Below are 18,044 nucleotides of genomic sequence, written 5' to 3'. Positions count from 1 at the left end.
TTGAAACTCAACATTAAAAAAACTCAGATCATGGCATTTGGCCCCATCACCTCCTGGCATATGGAAGGGGAAGAAATGGAAGCAGTGACAGATTTTACTTTCTTGGGCTCCAAGATCACCGCAGACGGTGACTGTAGCCCTGAAATTAAAAGACGCTTGCTCCTTGGGAGGAAAGCTATGGCCAACCTAGACAGCATAGTAAGAAGCAGAGACATCACCTTGCCGACAAAGGTCCGTCTAATCAAAGCTATGGTTTTCCCAGTAGTAACGTATGGCTGTGAGAGCTGGACTATAAGGAAGGCTGAGCGCCGAAGCATTGATGCCTTCGAACTGTGGTGCTGGAGAAGACTCTTACGAGTCCCCTGGACTGCAAGGAGGTCAAATCAGTCCATCTTAAAGGAAATCAACCCTGAGTGCTCATTGGAAGGACAGATCCTGAAGCTGAAGCTCAAATATTTTGGCCACCTAATGCGAAAACTCCCTGGAAAAGACCCTGATGCTGGGAAGGATTGAAGGCCAAAGGGGAAGGGGACGGCAGAGGATGAGATGGCTGGATAGCATCACCGATGCGATGAATATGGACTTGAGCACGCTCCGGGAGAGAGCGCAGGGCAGGGAGGCCTGGCGTGCTCTGGTCCGTGGGGTCCCGAAGAGTCGGAGACGACTCAACAACAGACTTGCCCGGGGCGTTTACCGCAGCTGGGCGCCTGGGGGCTTGTCTGGCGACCGCGTCGGCACTCTCCTCGTAGCGCGCAGCGCCCCGGCACCGGGGAGTAGGGGAGGGGGCGTCTCCAGCGCTCCGCAGAGCGCTAAAGGCGACTGGAGGGGGGGCGTCACAGGGCTCCCGGTGCGGATTCAGGCGGACGACAGATGACCACGCGCCGAAAAACAGCGGAGAATGGAAACACGCCACTCGGGGCGCACCGAAACTGGGAATTACACGGAGAACACAGGAGAGGAAAGAGAAGAGGCACCTCCGGCGTTTGTCTGTCTTTGGAAACACGGCGCTTCAGTCTCCGTAGAGACTGTCAAAAATTGCCATTGCCGACTATATTTCAAGTCGTCATGGCGGGGTATTGGGAAAAGTTTTCAATTAGCAATAATCGCGCCTCGGATTAACCTCATTGGCTACGATACTGCCACTGCGCAAAGCTAGCAAGGGTGGCGGCCGGCGCGGGGCTCTCCCGCCGGAGGTTTCCCCACGTAAGAGCGAGCCACCCCGGGCTGCGAGTTGGAAAGCAAACCAAAAGGTCTGCGGGTCCCGCTGGGCCGCGTTTCTTCCGCTCCCGGTCCTAGGAAAGCTCTTTGGAAAGATAGCGCCGCTTTTTCTCCGGTTCTGCGCGACCAGTTTGCCGCAAAGGGTTCTGGGCGCCCTATGCATATTTAGAGACGCGCGTCATCCGTTCTCCGTGCGTGATGGAGCGGACGGAGTCTGGGCCGTGATGATGAATGAATGACGCAGGGGGGAAGGGGCGGAGCGAAGGTGGTAGAGTAAGGCGAGAGGGCGGAGAGGGGAGGGTCACGAGGGAAACAAGCCAATTGCGATAAAGGAAGCGTGACGGGGGCGGAGATTAGAGCCCGCCCCTGTAGAGTCGCTGCGTCCTCGACTAAGACCTTCCGCGGGTCTATTCGCAAGGGGCGGGGAGGGGGTTGCGGGCAGTTTTGTGCCGCGAATGCCTTCTATGCCTTGATTTCTTCTGTTGCAGTCTCTTCACAAAGGACACAAAGGGGGCAGGAAAAGGGAAACCCACGTTGTGACTGTTCTTTGCACAAGACGGCTTATTTTGTCATGCGTGTGTTTGGGGACGGGATGGATCCTGATTAGAGCAGAATGGACGGTGAGAGTACCAGAATGCCTGAGCGCTGAGCAAGCAAAGCCGCAATAAAGAAGAGGCGGGGGGAGCCCAGTGTCTCAGCAAAACAGAGAACAACCACTGCCTCTCTTACTGGGATGTATGAGAATTCCAGTTTGGGGGGTGATCAACAGATTTTTCTAGTTTGGCCTTGGTGGATTTTGTTCCATTTCCCTCTGCTGGCGTCAGCTCAGTCTGTAGCAAGTCAATCCAATATGCGGATTCCATTTTCTAAAAAATGCTGGCAATTTGCACAAATTGGATCTTTGGGGGGTAGCAGGGGAGATCTTGAAATGTATGCAAATGGGGTCTTATTTTTAAAAATATCTTAAGAGGCTAAGCGTTCAATGTCATCCTCCACTTCAGCACTTTCCCCCCTGACCCTCCTCACTCGGGTGCTGAAGGGGGGGATGAAATTGACAAGTTCTTTGACAAGTACATAATATGGCTCTGCTGGGCTAAAGCAGATAGTATGTGGAGAGGATGAAACTGACAAGGAAATTTACAAGAGCGGAATATGCCTCTGTGGGGCTACATAGCAGACCTGCGATCATGCATACTTGCGCAAAATCACCAATAAAAACAATTATGGCCCATTTGCAGAAATTTCAAGATCACCCCAAACCAAAGATCCAATTTGCACAAACTACCTTTTGCGCAAAGGATGGGACCCGGGGGGGAAATGTGCAGAACATTTCCAGATTTGGGGGCGTAGGGGAATCCACTACAATTAGCCATCGCTTACTGGAACGGAAACACTGCAGATTCTCATTGGACTTAAACAGAACAGAATTTCCAGCATCGCACATCCTTACACCAGAACAGTAAGCCCTTGCCACCTGGAAACCACAGCGTGAACTTAGAATAAGGATGACCTTGAGGCATGTGTGTTCACCAGAAGCCAAGAGAAGGAGGGCTCATCTCCCAAGGGAAGTCAACACCTGGGCTGTGGGAGAGCTGGCAGGTGTGGGTAAAAGTGGAGCAAAAGTAGAAATGTTCCAAGCTGGAAAGATTAGATATGCAATAGCTGGAGTGGAAGCGGGGAGCACAGTTCTCTGCCTTCCATTGACTGGAAACAGGGGGGATATGTGGGGGGGGAGGGAAATGTCCCTGGTGTTGTGCAACTGCTACCCAAGTTAGACCTCCACTTGGATCAGGATTACAACAAGAGGGATAGCCAGGCAGCCACACCAGGGTGCATGGACAGGGAGTGATGAAATGATCAATAGGCAAACTGGTGAAGATAACAAATATACAGAAATATCTGGCAATATTATTTTATCTCTGCAGGCTAAAAACATACATTAAAAGAAAACAGAGGAAGATACAACGCTGTTGTACTGTAATATCCAACAATACCAGGAGTAACCAGTACCAAGGAAAACCAAATGTGTTTCGACCTAATGGTCTAATATGTAAAAAGGTATATAAGAAGATAAAAGGCTTTACATCTATACACACACATTTTAAAATCCAAGTTCCTCCCAACTATAAACAAAATAGAGCACTGCAGTGTCTTCACCTGTGAATATAAAAACAATTTTAATTATTATTCTTTAAAAAAATGACTGCCTAAACATATATGAAAATGCACAAATATATTATGTGTTAAAAACTCACCAGTTCATGGACCTTGCCAGACCTAAACTGGTCTATGCACATGCCAGGGCATGTGTCTATCCGGATGATGGAGAAGAGGGGCCTGTTTGGTTTGCATGGGCTGGGAGGCCACGGCGAGCCAGCCAGCCAGGCTTCTTCCCAGCACGATTCCCCGCAGGCCAGATCACACCCCGAGACTGAAGGGAGCGGGGACAACAGACTTGCAATGTGCATTTTTGGAGCCCCCACACTTTCCTGTTTCTCAGAAGGCTCTGCATAGCCGTGCTTCTTCCTCCCCAAAGAACAGTGTCCTCCTCCGCACCTGAGGGCAGCAGGGCAGCGAAGGGGGCGCCGTGCGGGCCGCCCGGCACACCGCTCTCTCCTTCGGCATTTTGCTGCACCTCTTGGCATCTGCCACCTGAGGCAAGTGCTTCACTCTGCCTAAGGGTAGGGCCGGCCCGTCCGTCGCTAGGTGTCCGGCTCCAAGAGTCCAAGTTGTCTGCTGTACCAGTGTGCAGGGAGGAAGAGCAGGACCCAACCACTGTTTCTATAGCCTGCTGGTTCAAAGGCTGGTAGAGCCTAGCCGTTGGAAAGCAAGAGACTTTGATACAGAGCAACCTTCCCCAGCCCGGTCGCCTCCAGATGCATTGGACTACAACTCCCACAATCCTCAGCCAGCACCACACTGATATACAGCTTCCAACTTTTTTATATCTGGGCATGAGAAGCATCAGGACTCCTCGGTCCCTTGCTCCAGCAGCCGGTCTGGGAGGAGAAATGGACCGATCAGAACAAGGGGTGCAAGGCGGACACATGTGGGAAAGGAAACCATGACTTTAGGGATTCAGAGTGTGACATTTGGCTGTAAATGCACAGCCCCTATGCGAAAAGGGCCATCAGCCCCTCACCCAGGCATCAGGCTTTATCAGCCACCCAGGCCTTCTTTGGGTACACACAGCTTGCCTCTTTCCCACTATCATTTCCCTCCAGGGCCTTGGAACCCAGCCCAAGTTCCAGCCGCTGGCCTTGGCTCTGGACCCTGCCAAGGTGAGGGCAGCTGTATATAGAAGGGCGCTCCATTCTAACAGGTCTGAAGCACTCCCTTCCTGCACTGCTGCTGTCAAGATGAGGGCCTCATCGTGTCTCCTCCTCCTCCCGCTGTTCCTCGCTGGGGCGTGGGCCCAGTGCCCAGTCCCCGCCGACCTCAAGAACCCGGATGGCACCAAGGTCTGCGCGCAGCTCTATGCCGACGACAGCCCCTACTACGACCAATGCTGTGGTGGTATCGTTGCCGTGGTTCAGCCGAACGAAGACCAGCCCTACATGCCCCCATCTTTGAACAACAAGGTCTCTTCACTGGTGGTGGGCCAGCGCTGTGAACTCACCGTGTGGTCCATAAAGGGCAAAAGCGGTAAGACCCGTAAGTTCAAAACCGGGGTGTACCCTCGGCTCCAGGAGTACAAGAAAGGGCTCTTTGGGAACTGGGACAACTCCATCTCTGCCTACTACTGCAAGTGCAACTGAGAAGGCCGAGCCAGAGAGGAGCGAGACACGAGGGGAGCCTGCCGCATCGGCCCCATCAGTCCACAGCAACGTGGCCTTATCCCTGCCACCACCCCACCAGCTAACTGCCTGTTGTTGCTGAGGGGGCATTATCCCACAACGCCGTGCCCATGAAGCCACTCCTTTGCCACTGCAGATTCTGGGAGACCTGCTTCCCAGGATCCTGCCTTCTTCCCATGCGCCACAGTCGCAGCAAACTCTGCCACCCTGGAAGATCTCAATGTCCACATGGAAAGCAGAACACCAGCATTCATCTTGCTACAGCAAAGAATGCATCCAAGCCTCCCACAGACTAGAGCACAATGATGCCACAGAAGAGCAGAAGCTCAACAAGTGCCTGCATTCCCCACCCGCCAATAGCCACGGCAAGTAAATGTGCCAGTCAGAAGGGAGCTGCTCCCCAGCTCTGGAGGCCTGCAGGCTTGTCACCTTGCTTGAAAGATTTGTTCCCTGTGACGCTTCAAGATCTTTCATGTCCCGCTTTGTTCTCGGCATTTTTAAGACAGGCATTCCATCTTCAAAGCCATTCTCTCTTCTCGTTGCTTCCCTGAGATCCACTTTGCAGCAAATGTTCCCTCCATCTCGTCTTGGCTGTTATTGTTGCGCCTTGCCATGATAAACGTAATTAAAAGCAAAGGAACATGACTTTCGAAATGTGTTGGTGTTTTTTTTTTGTAGCTCAAGGTCAGCAAATGATGGGTAGCTTTCATTTTTGCCTCTTGTAAACATTTAATTGGAAAGGGCTTTCAGCAACCCAAGAGCAGAATACTATAATCCCCACCAAGCAAATTGTTTTCAATTTACTCTTTTCCTTAAAGGCATCTCCAACTTGGCAGGACCCTACAAGGGCGAAGGGGAGGCGTAGGATGGGGCTTGAGTCAAGACTCGTCAGCTCTCAGTTCTGACTGCCAGAGATCAGCCTTTTAACTTGGGAAGAACAAATTATGATGGTGCCTCTGAGCATCTGCAGAGTGTCTTTCCCTCAAAGCAATTTAACCATAGCCAGCTTTAATAGACTTGGAATTATTCATGCCAAGTTTCCATCCCAGTGGCTGTGGTATCTGCTCCTCTCCTTGGGGATACTGAGCACTGAACTCTCCCCTCCCCAGCACTTCTGCCCCATGCAACACAAAAAGCAAGTATTTCCTGGGAACTACCTTCACATAAATCTCCCTGCAGGGTAGGCCAGTATTATTGCCACCATACAGATGTGGTGATGGGGGGACTGAGGCTGCAATCCTAGCCATGCTTACTAGGGAACAAACCCCACCAAACACAAGATGTCTTACTTCTGAGTAAACCTGCGCTGTGTGGCATGTAAAGCATGCTAAGAAGTCCTGTTACTAGCTGGTGTCCGAGATGGAGGGCGGGATTAATTTGAGGAAAGGGGGACCAGAATTTTGCCCTTGAATGTGTTTCTAGTACCACTTTTCTTCCCAAGATAAACATGAGGTGCAATACTAAAGACAAGCCTGCCTGCCTTTGAACATGAGCAGAATGCCTTTCCATCCATACACATGCACATCACAAAAATGCTACGAATGTGCTACTTTAATATCAACATTTAATCAATGGCAAGAAATTCTAGTTCAAGGTTTGAGTTTTTGCCTTCTTACAAGATGTGGGTGATTTATGGTGGCCCTACATCCTTGGGTCCTACCACCCCACAACTCCAGCTAGACCCCCACCCACCATGAGCCCCATCAGTCCCGCAACTGTACAGAGACGCTGCTGTCTGTTGCTCTTGTCCGGAAGAGCTGCGCTGGTGTCTCAACATCCTTAGTCTTGTGCAGAAAGTGGACGTAGCGCACGCCCGAGCCATAGCGCTGGAAGACGTGAGAAACCTTGAAATAAATTGGAATGGGGAAAGGGTCTCAGTCCACCAGGTAGAACCACAGAGATGCTGCCCTGCAGAGCACTCTGACCCCAGTTACCCTCCACTCACTCACACTCACTCTCTATCTCACACACGTACACACACACACACACACACAGGAAAATTGGTGGTGGGTACAGCAGTCAGTGTGGCCCAATCAACAAAGGTAGACTTGGATCTGGGAGATCTGTGTTCAAATCCCACCCAGCTGCCCCTCTGCCACAGACTCATTGTGCAGCCATGGGCCATGCTCTCTCAGCCTAACTTTTCTCATCTGTAATGCAGGAACAGCAGGAACCCACCCACAGAGGCCTGTCTTGACTTTGCTGATCATAAGTTCTGGAAAAATGTTTGGTCATCATAATTCAACTCAACACCTTGCAATAAAAGGTGCATCCAACAACCTGAATTAAATGGTTCAAACTCAGAAGATGCTTCTGATTCCAGGCCTCAGCCATGTATCGTGATGAGCAACTAATGAAATATAAAGACATACTATTTCCAAGGAAAGACTTCTTCTGGTCACGCACCAAGTGTTGGAGCAACTGCAGGCAGCTCCCACAGATCTGGGGTTAGGGATCAGGGAGTGAGCAGTGCTGGTGGAGATGCCAGGGTCAGGGAATGAGGTACTGGGACCAACCACACTTCCCAACCCAGTCCTTACATCATGCCAGTCCTTGTTCTCCCCATCTTGCACTCTTTCCTGTGCCACATGGCAAAATTCACCAATCACCGTGTCCTCATCAGTTCCCAGGAGCTGGACGTGAAGCTCGTAAACAGAGTTGGCCAGTTTGCTGTTCTCATACCTGAATGAAGGAAGGAAGGACAGACGGACAGACGGACAGACGGAGTTCATTTACTGCTGGCAAGCTGAGCACTCATTTGCCATGGGCACCCAGAGACCTCAGTGGCAAAAGGCTTCTCGAAACGCCTGTGCATGCGTGGCTGCCACTGCTGGTTTTTCTCTGTGCAGTAGAAATACACTAGATTTTATCATTGGACAACTGCTGCCCTCCAGTGGTGCCCAGGAGGAGCTCATCTTAACAGTCACCTTTCTGGCTGAATATATGGGGGTATCTAACTATCACCTATCAAAGCATTTTCACAACATCCTAGACTGAATGCACTCTTGGAGTTTCTCCAGCTCAGCCCCATGGCATGAGGCAGGCTCCTTGTTTTGCAGAGAGAGCGAGAGAGCGCAGCCACCACTATAAATATGCAACCCCTGCTCAGGGGTTGTTATGTCACTTGAACCCAGCAAGCGTGGGTTACACCAAGGTTAAACAACCCTTGCATAACCCATAGTCTGTTTTAGGGTTATGCGAGGGTTTTTCAGAGTTATGTGGGGGTTAAAAAAAATCCTCGCATAACCTACTGCTCCCTGGTGGGTTATGCAACACAACATCCCCACCGTCTTTGCATGACAATACTGCAGTACCTCAAAGGCAGTTGGGAAACAGAGAGGGAGCAGGCAAAGGCGGAGGGAAACAAACATCCCAGGGACTGAGAAAACAGACCAAGGTTTGTTCAATCATCTGCCAGTCAAACCCTGGATAGGGTAACAAACCATGGCTTAAATAAACAGTGGGTTAGTGTTACATGCAAACCAGGCCATATGCAACAAGGCCCATAAAGACTGTGGATCCAATGCACGCCCAGACTGCCTGCCTTCCCTCCCTCCCTCTCCACATTTACCAGTCCAGGACGGTGATGTTTGGTTGATACACATCCAGCAGCTCCGCCCAGAGGCCTTCAGCCAGCAAGTCTATGCACTGCTGCTTGATGCACCAGCTAGAAGGAACAGAAGGACAGAAGGTGGTGTGCCAGCCAGGCCCAAAGACTCAGCCTGCTTACAAGCCCACCTCCAGGAAGGCACTCACCTGTAGTGAGGTGAAATGAACCTCGGGGGGACTTCCTTGCTAGTCGCAGCGACGGGCTCAGTGCTGACTTGCCAGCCTTTGAAAAGGCCTGTGAGGAGATGCAAAGAGAGCCCAAAGGGGAGGGAAAGGGGTTAGTAAGTGGTCTCATGAAGTTCTGTCCCCCCCCCCACTTCTTTTAAAAAGCACACAGGTGGACTCTGAACACCTTCCACCTCTGGCAGGACGCAGCTTCAGAGAAATGTCAACATAAGCTTAGAGCAAATGTTGTGTCTTTTTTTAAAGAAAGAAAGAACCTCGCTCCCTTTCTTAACTCCCCTGCCCAAGCAGAAGGCACACTACGCCCCCTGGGTCCTTTTTAAAAAAGCGCTGCGCCCCATCCAGGAAGGGGCTCAGAGACACGCCCCTCATGGGGATGGAACTTGCAGGAGACCCCAAGTGGCAGACCCCAGCTAATTCCAAGCTCGCAAGGAGAGGCCCACGTCCTGCTGTTACAAACCCAGCCCCAGCCCTTACCGTCATAGTCCAGAGGCTTGCAGGGTGCATCAGGAGGGCACAGAGGAGCTGGCTCCGAAACACTCAAGCCTGCACAAAAGAAAGTAGAAGAGGAGGCCCAGCACAAGCCAGCCGGGAGCTTTCCCTTCCATGCCACTTCTCTGACCTAACCCACACCTCCCGCCGGCATCCTGAAAATGGTCTGGACCGAAGATGGGAAGATGCTATATTTCCAGTCAGCCAGAGGCTGTCCCTCCTATGAGGCAGAAAAGGTGGCAGGGAAGTGGATCCAATCCCTGTGGCACAATCCGCCAGGAGGTTCTTCTGCGCAGGGCACACTGACCAGTGCCTTGTGCCCCGTCTTAATTAGTGCCTGGATAATTAATTAATGTTTGGATTTGAGGGGCTATTTAGTTTTTTTCAGCAAAAGGGCTTAAATTTCTGAGCCAGGTCTCAGCGCCTGCCTGCCAAGGCAGGGCTGAGCCTCAGAACATGTGAAACAGTCATGAAGGACAGAGTACTTCTGGGCATATACAGAGTGTCTGTTCCTTGCCAGTGGCTCCTAGTCTGGGGCTGTGATTAGGAAGAAAGAGCCTCCACTCGCACATCTGAGAAATCAGGACATTCTGGACCAGGCTTCCTCAACCTGGTGCCCTCCAGATGTGTTGGACTTCAACTCCCATCAGCCCGAGACAGCAGGGCCAATGTTTACGGATGTTGGGGGTTGTAGTCCAAAACATCTGGAGGGTGCCAGCTTGGGGAAGGCTGGTTTAGACTGTGTTTTGAAGAAAATGAAAGGGACCAGGCTGCAATCCGATACCCACTTACCTCAGAGTAAGCCCCACTGAACTCAGTGGGACTTACTTTTGAGTAGACATATACAGGCTTATGCTGTTAATGGCATAAGCTTTCACAGAAGGCTGCATTACTCTGTTTGGGGGCTCATGGGCCCTTTGTTCTCTCCCTCAACGATGACACCTCACAAGCAGCCACCACAAGAAAGCGCCATGTGAAGTAGTAGTGACGGGTGAGGCCAAAGAGGTCCAGAATTGCTCTGCAAACACGCAAGGATTCTGATTGCCCATTAATTATGATTATTATGGGGCTCTTCTCCCCCACCCACCCCCAGGCTGACAGCACCAACAAAGCCTGCGACAAACTGTTTGGAGCGCTGGGCTGGGAAACCAACCACAGGTCTGGGTGATTCTCAAGTTAAGGCACCGATGGGTTTTAATCCGCTGAGGAGTCCACCCTGCCCCACCCTGTCCCAGAGCGGCCGTGAAGCATGATTAAAACACCCCCGGGCTCAGCCTCGCAAAGAGCTGTCTGCTATGGTACTGCTTTGTTTGGGAAGCGAAAGATCCAAACGACCTTTAAGTATAAAATACAGCCGCATACACATGAACGTGGAGAGCTGCAACCAAATGCAACACCCTAAGATATGGAGCCCAGCCCGTCTGAAACAGGAGACTTCTTGTCAGGGCTGTCCCTCTATTAGGCAAAATGAGGCAATGGCTTCAGGCAGCAGATTTGGGGCATGACATTACAGCAACTTGTTAGCTATTTAATTTGTTCAGATTGCATTTTTACTGTCAGGGAGGGAGAACCGCTTGTGAGATTTTTTATTTTTATTTTTTTTTACCTCTGGTGCCAAAATAACAACGCTGGCCTGGGGCAGGGTGGAGAGAAGGAGAGATGTCATTAGCCGCTAAACAGAAGTTTTAGGAATGGAAAAGAGGGGAAAGGAAACGTTTTCTTTCTTTCCTATCAGCCTGAAATCTTCTGCTGCTGTACTATATAGTGCTGAAGGGCTCTGGCTTGGGGTTGGCTACTGGCCCTGATCCTGGGCACTTCCAGCACTACACAGAACCCAGGAGGCAGGTTCTGGAGGGGAGGAAAGAGAAATGGTGTTCAAGGTGCTGATTTTGACCTCTGAAGTCCTAACTCAGCCTTTCCAACCTGGTGCCCTTCAGATGTGTTGGACTACAACTCCCAGTAAAAGGTAAAAAGGTGTCCCCAACCAGTCGTGTCCAACTCTAGGGTGCGGTGCTCATCCCCGTTTCTAAGCCGAAGAGCCAGCGCTGTCCGAAGACGCTTCCGTGGTCATGTGGCCGGCATGACTGAACACCGAGGTGCACGGAACGCTGTTACCTTTCCCGCCGAAGCGGTACCTATTTATCTACTTGCAATTTCTTGCTTTCGAACTGCTAGGTTGGCAGAAGCTGGGACTGAAGACGGGAGCTCACTCCATCATGCGGCACTTGGGTCTCAAACTGCTGTCCTGCCGACCTTCCAGTCTGCAGTTCAGTGTCTTAACCACTAAGCCACCGCGGCCTTACAACTCCCAGTACCCCCTGCCAGATCACCACTCAGGTGGGTCCGCAACAGTGTCTTTGCTCTTTGTCCCTTGTTCTACCATACAATAAACAGCAGTGTTCACAGAAGTCTTTCTGATAGCCTTGACTAGGCTGTACCAAGACTGTGGGATTCCTCATTAATGACCTTCTGGAAGCTGGTGGAGATGGTCCTTTTTAGCAAAGCTTTTAGCATGCAACATTAATTTGCTACTTTTAATGTGTCCCTGTTTTTGAATATTTCAAATATTCTGATTGCTGTGGCACTGTTATTTCTGCTGTCGTCTTTTAACATTTAATGTTTATTTGCACACTGAAAGATGTTTCAACTGTTACATTTTTATTTTTATTGTGAGCTGCCACAGATTCTTTGGAGGAAAGGTGTGGCAGGGGTGTCTTAAATTGTTTATCATATTATTTATTTTTATTTATCATACTTTTAAGGCACCCAATAAGGGAATTTCTCTGAGCAGTGTACAGTACATTGCACATATAGTGCAAACGTTAAAACAAAAAATAACACTAGCTCAAAATAAAAGCGAGATGAAACCAGCAGCAAAGAATAAAGTCATTACAACTTCATAAAACCAAATTAAAACCAGCAGCAGAATAGAGCCCTTTCTCCTATAACTACCTGCCTCGCCTCATTTGGTGGGCACACCTGGAGTGGGAGCCTCAGAGGATGATCTTAAGTAAAATAAATAGTCTTTGAAGGCCTTCAGAGGCGGTCCTCCTCCGCTCCATCACTAATTGTTTTTCACAAAATTGGCAAAAACACTGTTCAGCAACTTTGGAGATAGGTACAACCTGAAGCATGCCCTGAGTCACTGCTAGTTGCTGGTTACACGGCTGTGATATCCTTTATTGCGCTGTGGCTTTTAGCCTGTGGTTTTTAGTTTTAGTTTTGTTAAAATTGCTTTATGGGTTTTATTTTATTGTTTAGCTGCATTGGAAAAGGTCTTCATGGACAGAAAAGCAGGATATAAATATATTTCAATCAAATCAATCCAATGTAGCACAATGCATTCCAGCAGCTGTTGAATACCCATGCCTGGAAACTGGGTTAATAATAGTCAGACTGATCAATCACCCTTCTTACTCTACCAGATTCCTTTGCACACTTCCAGTTAATTGGCTGGAAGGAGTGTGGCAGAAGCCCCAAAAGAAAACCAGCTCATTCATATATACAGTTCCTCTAGCCCAGTCATGAGATGGCCATCAAGCCCACTAGTCATTTGCTGTGCAGCTGTGGCACTATGGAATGTCCATAGACCTTTGTTGTTCAGTCATTCAGTCATGCACGACTCTTCGTGACCCCATGGACCATAGCACGCCAGGCCTTCCTGTCCTGCGCTCTCTCCCGGAGTGTGCTCAAGTTCATATTCATTGCATCGGTGATGCTCTCTAGCCATCTCATCCTCTGCCGTCCCCTCCTCCTTTGGCCTTCAGTCTTTCCCAGCATCAGGGTCTTTTCCAGAGAGTTTTCCCTTCGCATTAGGTGGCCAAAATATTTGAGCTTCAGCTTCAGTATCTGTCCTCCCAATGAGCACTCAGGGTTGATTTCCTTTAGGATGGACTGATTTGACCTCCTTGCAGTCCAGGGCACTCGTAAGAGTCTTCTCCAGCACCACAGTTCGAAAGCATCAATTCTTTGGCACTCAGCCTTCCTTATAGTCCAGCTCTCACAGCCATACGTTACTACTGGGAAAACCATAGCTTCGATTAGACGGACCTTTGTCAGCAAGGTGATGTCTCTGCTTCTTACTATGCTGTCTAGGTTGGCCATAGCTTTCCTCCCAAGGAGCAAGCGTCTTTTAATTTCATGGCTACAGTCACCGTCTGCGGTGATCTTGGAGCCCAAGAAAGTAAAATCTGTCACTGCTTCCATTTCTTCCCCTTCTATATGCCAGGAAGTGATGGGACCAGATGCCATGATCTGAGTTTTTTTAATGTGGAGTTTCAAACCAGGTTTTGCACTCTCCTCTTTCACCCTCAACAAGAGGCTCTTTAGATCCTCTTCGCTTTCTGCCATTAGGGTGGTATCATCTGCATATCTGTATCATCTGCATCAGGTGGTATCATCTGCATCTGTAGTTGTTGATAATTCTCCCAGCAATCTTAATTCTGACCTGTGATTCATCCAACCCGGCATTTCTCATGATCTACTCTGCATATAAGTTAAATAAGCAGGGTGACAATATGCAGCCTTGTCGTACCCCTTTCCCAATTTTGAACCACTCAGTTGTTCCATGTCTGGTTCTTACTGTTGCATCTTGACCCTCGTACAGGTTTCTCAGGAGACAGGTAAGGTGGTCTGGTACTCCCATCACTTTAAGAATTTGCCACAGTTTGTTGTGATCCACACAATCAAAGGCTTTAGAGTAATCAATGAAGCAGAAATAGATGTTTTTCTGGAATTCTCTTGCTTTCTCCATGATCCAGCGAATGTTGGTGATTTGATCTCTAGTTCCTCTGCCTCTTCGAAACCCAGTTTGTACTTCTGGTAGTTCTCGGTTCACATACTGCTGAAGCCTAGCTTGTAGGATTTTGAGCATCACCTTGCTGGCATGTGAAATGAGCACAATTGTGTGGTAGTTTGAACACTCTTTGGCGTTGCTCTTCTTTGGAATTGGAATATAAACTGACCTTTTCCAGTCTTGCCGCCATTGTTGAGTGTTCCAAATTTGTTGGCATATTGAATGCAGCACTTTAACAGCATCATCTTTTAGGATTTTAAATAGCTCGGCTGGAATACTGTCATCTCCACTAGCTTTGTTGTTAGTAATGCTTGCTAAGGCCCACTTGACTTCACTCTCGAGGATGTCCGGCTCAAGTTCAGTGACCGCACTATCATGGCTATCAGGGACATTCAGAACTTTCCTGTATAGTTCTTCTGTGTATTCTTTCCACCTCTTCTTAATCTCATCTGCTTCTGTTAGGTCCCTGCCTTCTTTGTCCTTTATCATGCCTATCTTTGCACAAAATGTTCCCTTGAGATCTCCAATTTTCTTGAAGAGATCTCTAGTCTTTCCCATTCTGTTGTTTTCCTCGATTTCTTTGCATTGTTCATTTAAGAAGGCCTTCTTGTCTCTCCTTGCTATTCTCTGGAACTCTGCATTCAGTTGGATATATCTTCCCCTTTCTCCCTTGCTTTTCGCTTCCTTTCTTTCCTCAGCTACTTGTAAAGCCTCCTCAGACAGCCACTTGGCTTTCTTGCATTTCTTTTTCTTTGGGATGGATTTCGTTGCTGCCTCCTGAACACTGTTACGGACCTCCGTCCATAGTTCCTCAGGCACTCTGTCTATCAGGTCTAATCCCTGAAATCTATTCCTCACCTCCACTGTATATTCATCAGGGATATGATTGAGGTCATACCTGAATGGTTTAGTGGTTTTCCCTATGTTCTTCAATTTAAGCCGAAATTTTGCAAGAAGCAGCTCATGATCTGAGCCACAGTCAGCTCCAGGTCTTGTTTTGACTGACTGTATAGAGCTTCTCCATCTTTGGCTGCAAAGGACATAATCAATCTGATTTCGGTATTGACCATCTGGTGATGTCCATGTGTAGAGTCGCCTCTTGTGCTGTTGGAAAAGAGTGTTTGCTATGATCAGCGTGTTCTTTTGGCAAAACTCTATTAGCCTTTGTCCTGCTTCATTCTGTACACCAAGGCCATGCCTGCCTGTTATCCTGGTGATTTCTTGACTTCCTACTTTAGCATTCCAATCCCCTATGATGAAGAGGGCATCTCTTTTTGTTGTTAGTTCTAGTCCTAGAAGGTGTTGTAGGTCTTCATAGAACCAATCAACCTCAGTTTCTTCGGCATCAGTGCTTGGGGCATAGACTTGAATGACTGTGATGTTGAATGGTTTGCCTTGGATTCGTACTGAGATCATTCTATCGTTTTTAAGATTGTACCCCAGTACTGCTTTTCCCACCCTTTTGTTGACTATGAGTGCTACTCCATTTCTTCTCAGGGATTCTTGCCCACAATAGTAGATATGATGGTCACCTGAATTAAATTCGCCCATGCCTGTCCATTTTAGTTCACTGATTGAACATCGACATCTTGGGAATCTTGCCATCTCATGTTTGACCACCTCCAACTTACCTTGATTCATTGATCTGACATTCCAGGTTCCTAAACAATATTGTTCTTTACAGCATCGGATTTTCTTTTCACCACCAGACACATCCACAGCTGAGTGTCCTTTCGGCTTTGGCCCAGCCGCTTCACTCTTTCTGGCGCTACTTGGAAATACCCTCTGCTCTTCCCCAGTAGTATATTGGACACCTTCCGACCTGAGGGGCGCATCTTCCGGCGTCATCTCTTTTAGCCTTGTGATACGTTCCATGGGGTTTTCTTGGCAAGAATACTGGAGTGGGTTGCCATTTCCTTCTCCAGTGGACCACGTTTTGTCAGAACTCTCTGCCATGACCTGTCCCTCTTGGGTGGCCCTGCACGGCATAGCTTATGGCTTCACTGAGTTACGCAAGCCCCTTCGCCACAACAAGGCAGTGATCCATGAAGGGGCCATAGACATTCCAATTGCTCAAATGCAAACAGTCAACAGCCGGCATTTGAGCAGGTTAACTATCCTTCAATGTTGTGTGACATCCCAGCACTGCTGCCAATTTTCTCTCTTTCTCTTCCTTCCTCTCCAGGAAGGGACAAATTGCTGTTGCCAGAGTCTGAACTGATCACTTGCAGTGGGCTCCCCACCCGCTTTCATTGCACCTTCCATTTTGGTTTTTCCACCACTGTTCCCTGCCACCCACCCTCCTTCTCTCCCCCCAAACTCCACCCACCTGTATGGAATTGGGCCAAGGGCTGCAGGTTGCCAACCTCTGGTTTACATGAGAAATGGCTGTTTTGCAAAAGCCAAAAATGTTAAGAAGTCTGTGCAACTTAAAAGCCTACATACTGCAAACATGGGTTGTTCCTTGCAAGGTCTTTTGTTTTTAGGAAATATAGGTGGCGAGGCTAATCAACCTCTCCCCATGAAAATGCAGAGGAAAAGGAGTTCTGATGTGATGCTTTCCATTAGCTTCAGCTACTGGACAGTACGGAAATGTAATAAATAAATATAAATAAATACTTTTTAAATGCCCTTCTTCTAAAAGTTATGCTGCAACACTGTTGTCTGTCTGGCGCAGGCTTAAATTAGGAGTCAAGAAGCTTTGCTAAACCTGAGTTGCTAGACCGTACGAAGACTTAACTGTGGTGCCGAACACAGTTCTGTTAATTCTCACGGAAAAGAAGCTGCCGGTGGTGCTTCGGCAAAGGCCACAGAAGAGCTGAAGCCTCTCAGGAAATGCTTTGCTCCTTCAGCGAGCTTAGCTCTTGGCAGCACCCTCCGCCCCACACCTGATTAAGCGGGGCGACTTACTGGTGCAAACTGGCAAGGCTGGGAGGGAGTCTGACGCCCCAAAGCAGAGGACCGGAGAGCCCCAAACCGGCACCGTCCAGATAATGTGTTGGACTACAACTCCCGTCGTGGCCCACAGTGGGCCTGCAGCTAGGGGGGCTTGCCCGCCCTACATTTTCTCTGTCCTCCCTTTAAAAAATTACGAGCAAATAATTTAAAAAGTTTACAATTTTGTCTTTGAAAGGCCTGCAAACCACAGGAACTGCCCCCTGCTGGGGGGGGGGGCAAATTTAGGCCGGCTACGGACCTGGCCCACAGCTCCCGGAGGGCGCCGGAGCGGGGAAAGCCGCCGCACAGGACGCGGCGTGCCCAGCGCACCGGCGCGGACGGAGGGCGCCCGCGAGGCAGGCGCGGGCGGCCGAAGCGCCCCGCGAGCCCCGCCGCGCGCGCTACCTTCGGGGCTGGCGTTGCGCAGCAGGTTCCTCTCGAAGGGCTTCAGGGCGCAGCGCGCTCGCCAGTCCGCGCCGCGGCGGAGCGGGATCCCCCTGCGGCTCAGCCCCCACAGCGCGTCGAAGCGCTGCCGCCAGTCGGGCTGCGCCTCCGGCGGCCCGGGCTGCCGCTGCCGCTGCCGCGATGCCATGACCGGGGCCCGCGCCTCCAGGGCGCGCGGCCCGCCTTTTAAGCCCCAGGGCGGGGCGGCAGCCTGGGGCGGCTGCAGGAACACCCCCGCAGGCAGGCAGCCAAGCTGCGCAAACTGTCTCCCGGGCGGGAACGCTGGCTCCGGCAGCCCGCAGCGCCCTGGCGCTCGCCGTCGCTTAGGGGAGCGGGCAGCGCGACCCTCTGCCTGCTTCGGCGGAGACGGTCCCCCAGCCCCCAACGCTGCCCAGCCAGCGGGGCTGCGGCCAGAAGATGGGCCGCTGGCTCAGGCCCCTGGCTGTTCGGACAGGAATAAGTCCTACAACTCACAGCATGGCTGCCTGCGAGCTGTAGGGCTTATTTCTCTCTAAACCGGATATCATGGCATACGATGCAGTACCTATGCCTGCTGTTTTGAACAGGTC

The 18,044-nt window shown here is 50.1% G+C and overlaps 2 protein-coding genes and 1 non-coding gene across 3 annotated transcripts; 1 reads left to right on the top strand and 2 right to left on the bottom strand.

The window, feature by feature from the left end:
* Window positions 1–1,013: 1,013 nt before the first annotated feature.
* On the bottom strand, window positions 1,014–1,154 carry LOC146337466 (U4 spliceosomal RNA). Its single transcript, XR_014785232.1, has one exon. It is a non-coding gene; the product is annotated as a U4 spliceosomal RNA (small nuclear RNA).
* A 3,100-nt stretch (window positions 1,155–4,254) lies between these two features.
* SYCN (syncollin) lies at window positions 4,255–5,661 on the top strand. The gene has a single exon (XM_084814303.1). The coding sequence runs from the start codon at window positions 4,578–4,580 to the stop codon at window positions 4,974–4,976; it is 399 nt and encodes a 132-aa protein (XP_084670429.1). The 5' UTR covers window positions 4,255–4,577; the 3' UTR covers window positions 4,977–5,661.
* Window positions 5,662–6,546: 885 nt separating this feature from the next.
* Window positions 6,547–17,636, bottom strand: NCCRP1 (NCCRP1, F-box associated domain containing). Its single transcript, XM_084814302.1, has 6 exons — window positions 17,437–17,636; window positions 9,285–9,353; window positions 8,772–8,859; window positions 8,587–8,682; window positions 7,556–7,697; window positions 6,547–6,859 (listed from the first exon to the last, which is right to left on the bottom strand). Exons 1-6 carry the CDS (start codon window positions 17,621–17,623, stop codon window positions 6,719–6,721), a joined length of 723 nt encoding a protein of 240 aa, XP_084670428.1. The 5' UTR covers window positions 17,624–17,636; the 3' UTR covers window positions 6,547–6,718.
* Between the last annotated feature and the right edge of the window lie 408 nt (window positions 17,637–18,044).

The sequence above is a fragment of the Heloderma suspectum genome, chromosome 10 (assembly GCF_057233095.1).
Source record: "Heloderma suspectum isolate Gila_16-S chromosome 10, 16-S_ref, whole genome shotgun sequence".
Lineage (NCBI taxonomy): Eukaryota > Metazoa > Chordata > Lepidosauria > Squamata > Helodermatidae > Heloderma > Heloderma suspectum.
This window is presented reverse-complemented; position numbering and strand designations above follow the sequence as displayed.

What these genes read in the sequence shown, in the direction of transcription:
- SYCN (XM_084814303.1), top strand. Translation starts at nt 4,578, where the DNA reads ATGAGGGCCTCATCGTGTCTCCTCCTCCTCCCGCTGTTCCTCGCTGGG.
- NCCRP1 (XM_084814302.1), bottom strand. Translation starts at nt 17,623, where the DNA reads ATGGCATCGCGGCAGCGGCAGCGGCAGCCCGGGCCGCCGGAGGCGCAG. An exon ending in GCGCAACGCCAGCCCCGAAG is followed by an intron (nt 9,354 to 17,436) that starts GTAGCGCGCGCG and finishes TCTTTTGTGCAG; the next exon opens with GCTTGAGTGTTTCGGAGCCA. An exon ending in TTCATTTCACCTCACTACAG is followed by an intron (nt 8,683 to 8,771) that starts GTGAGTGCCTTC and finishes TGTTCCTTCTAG; the next exon opens with CTGGTGCATCAAGCAGCAGT.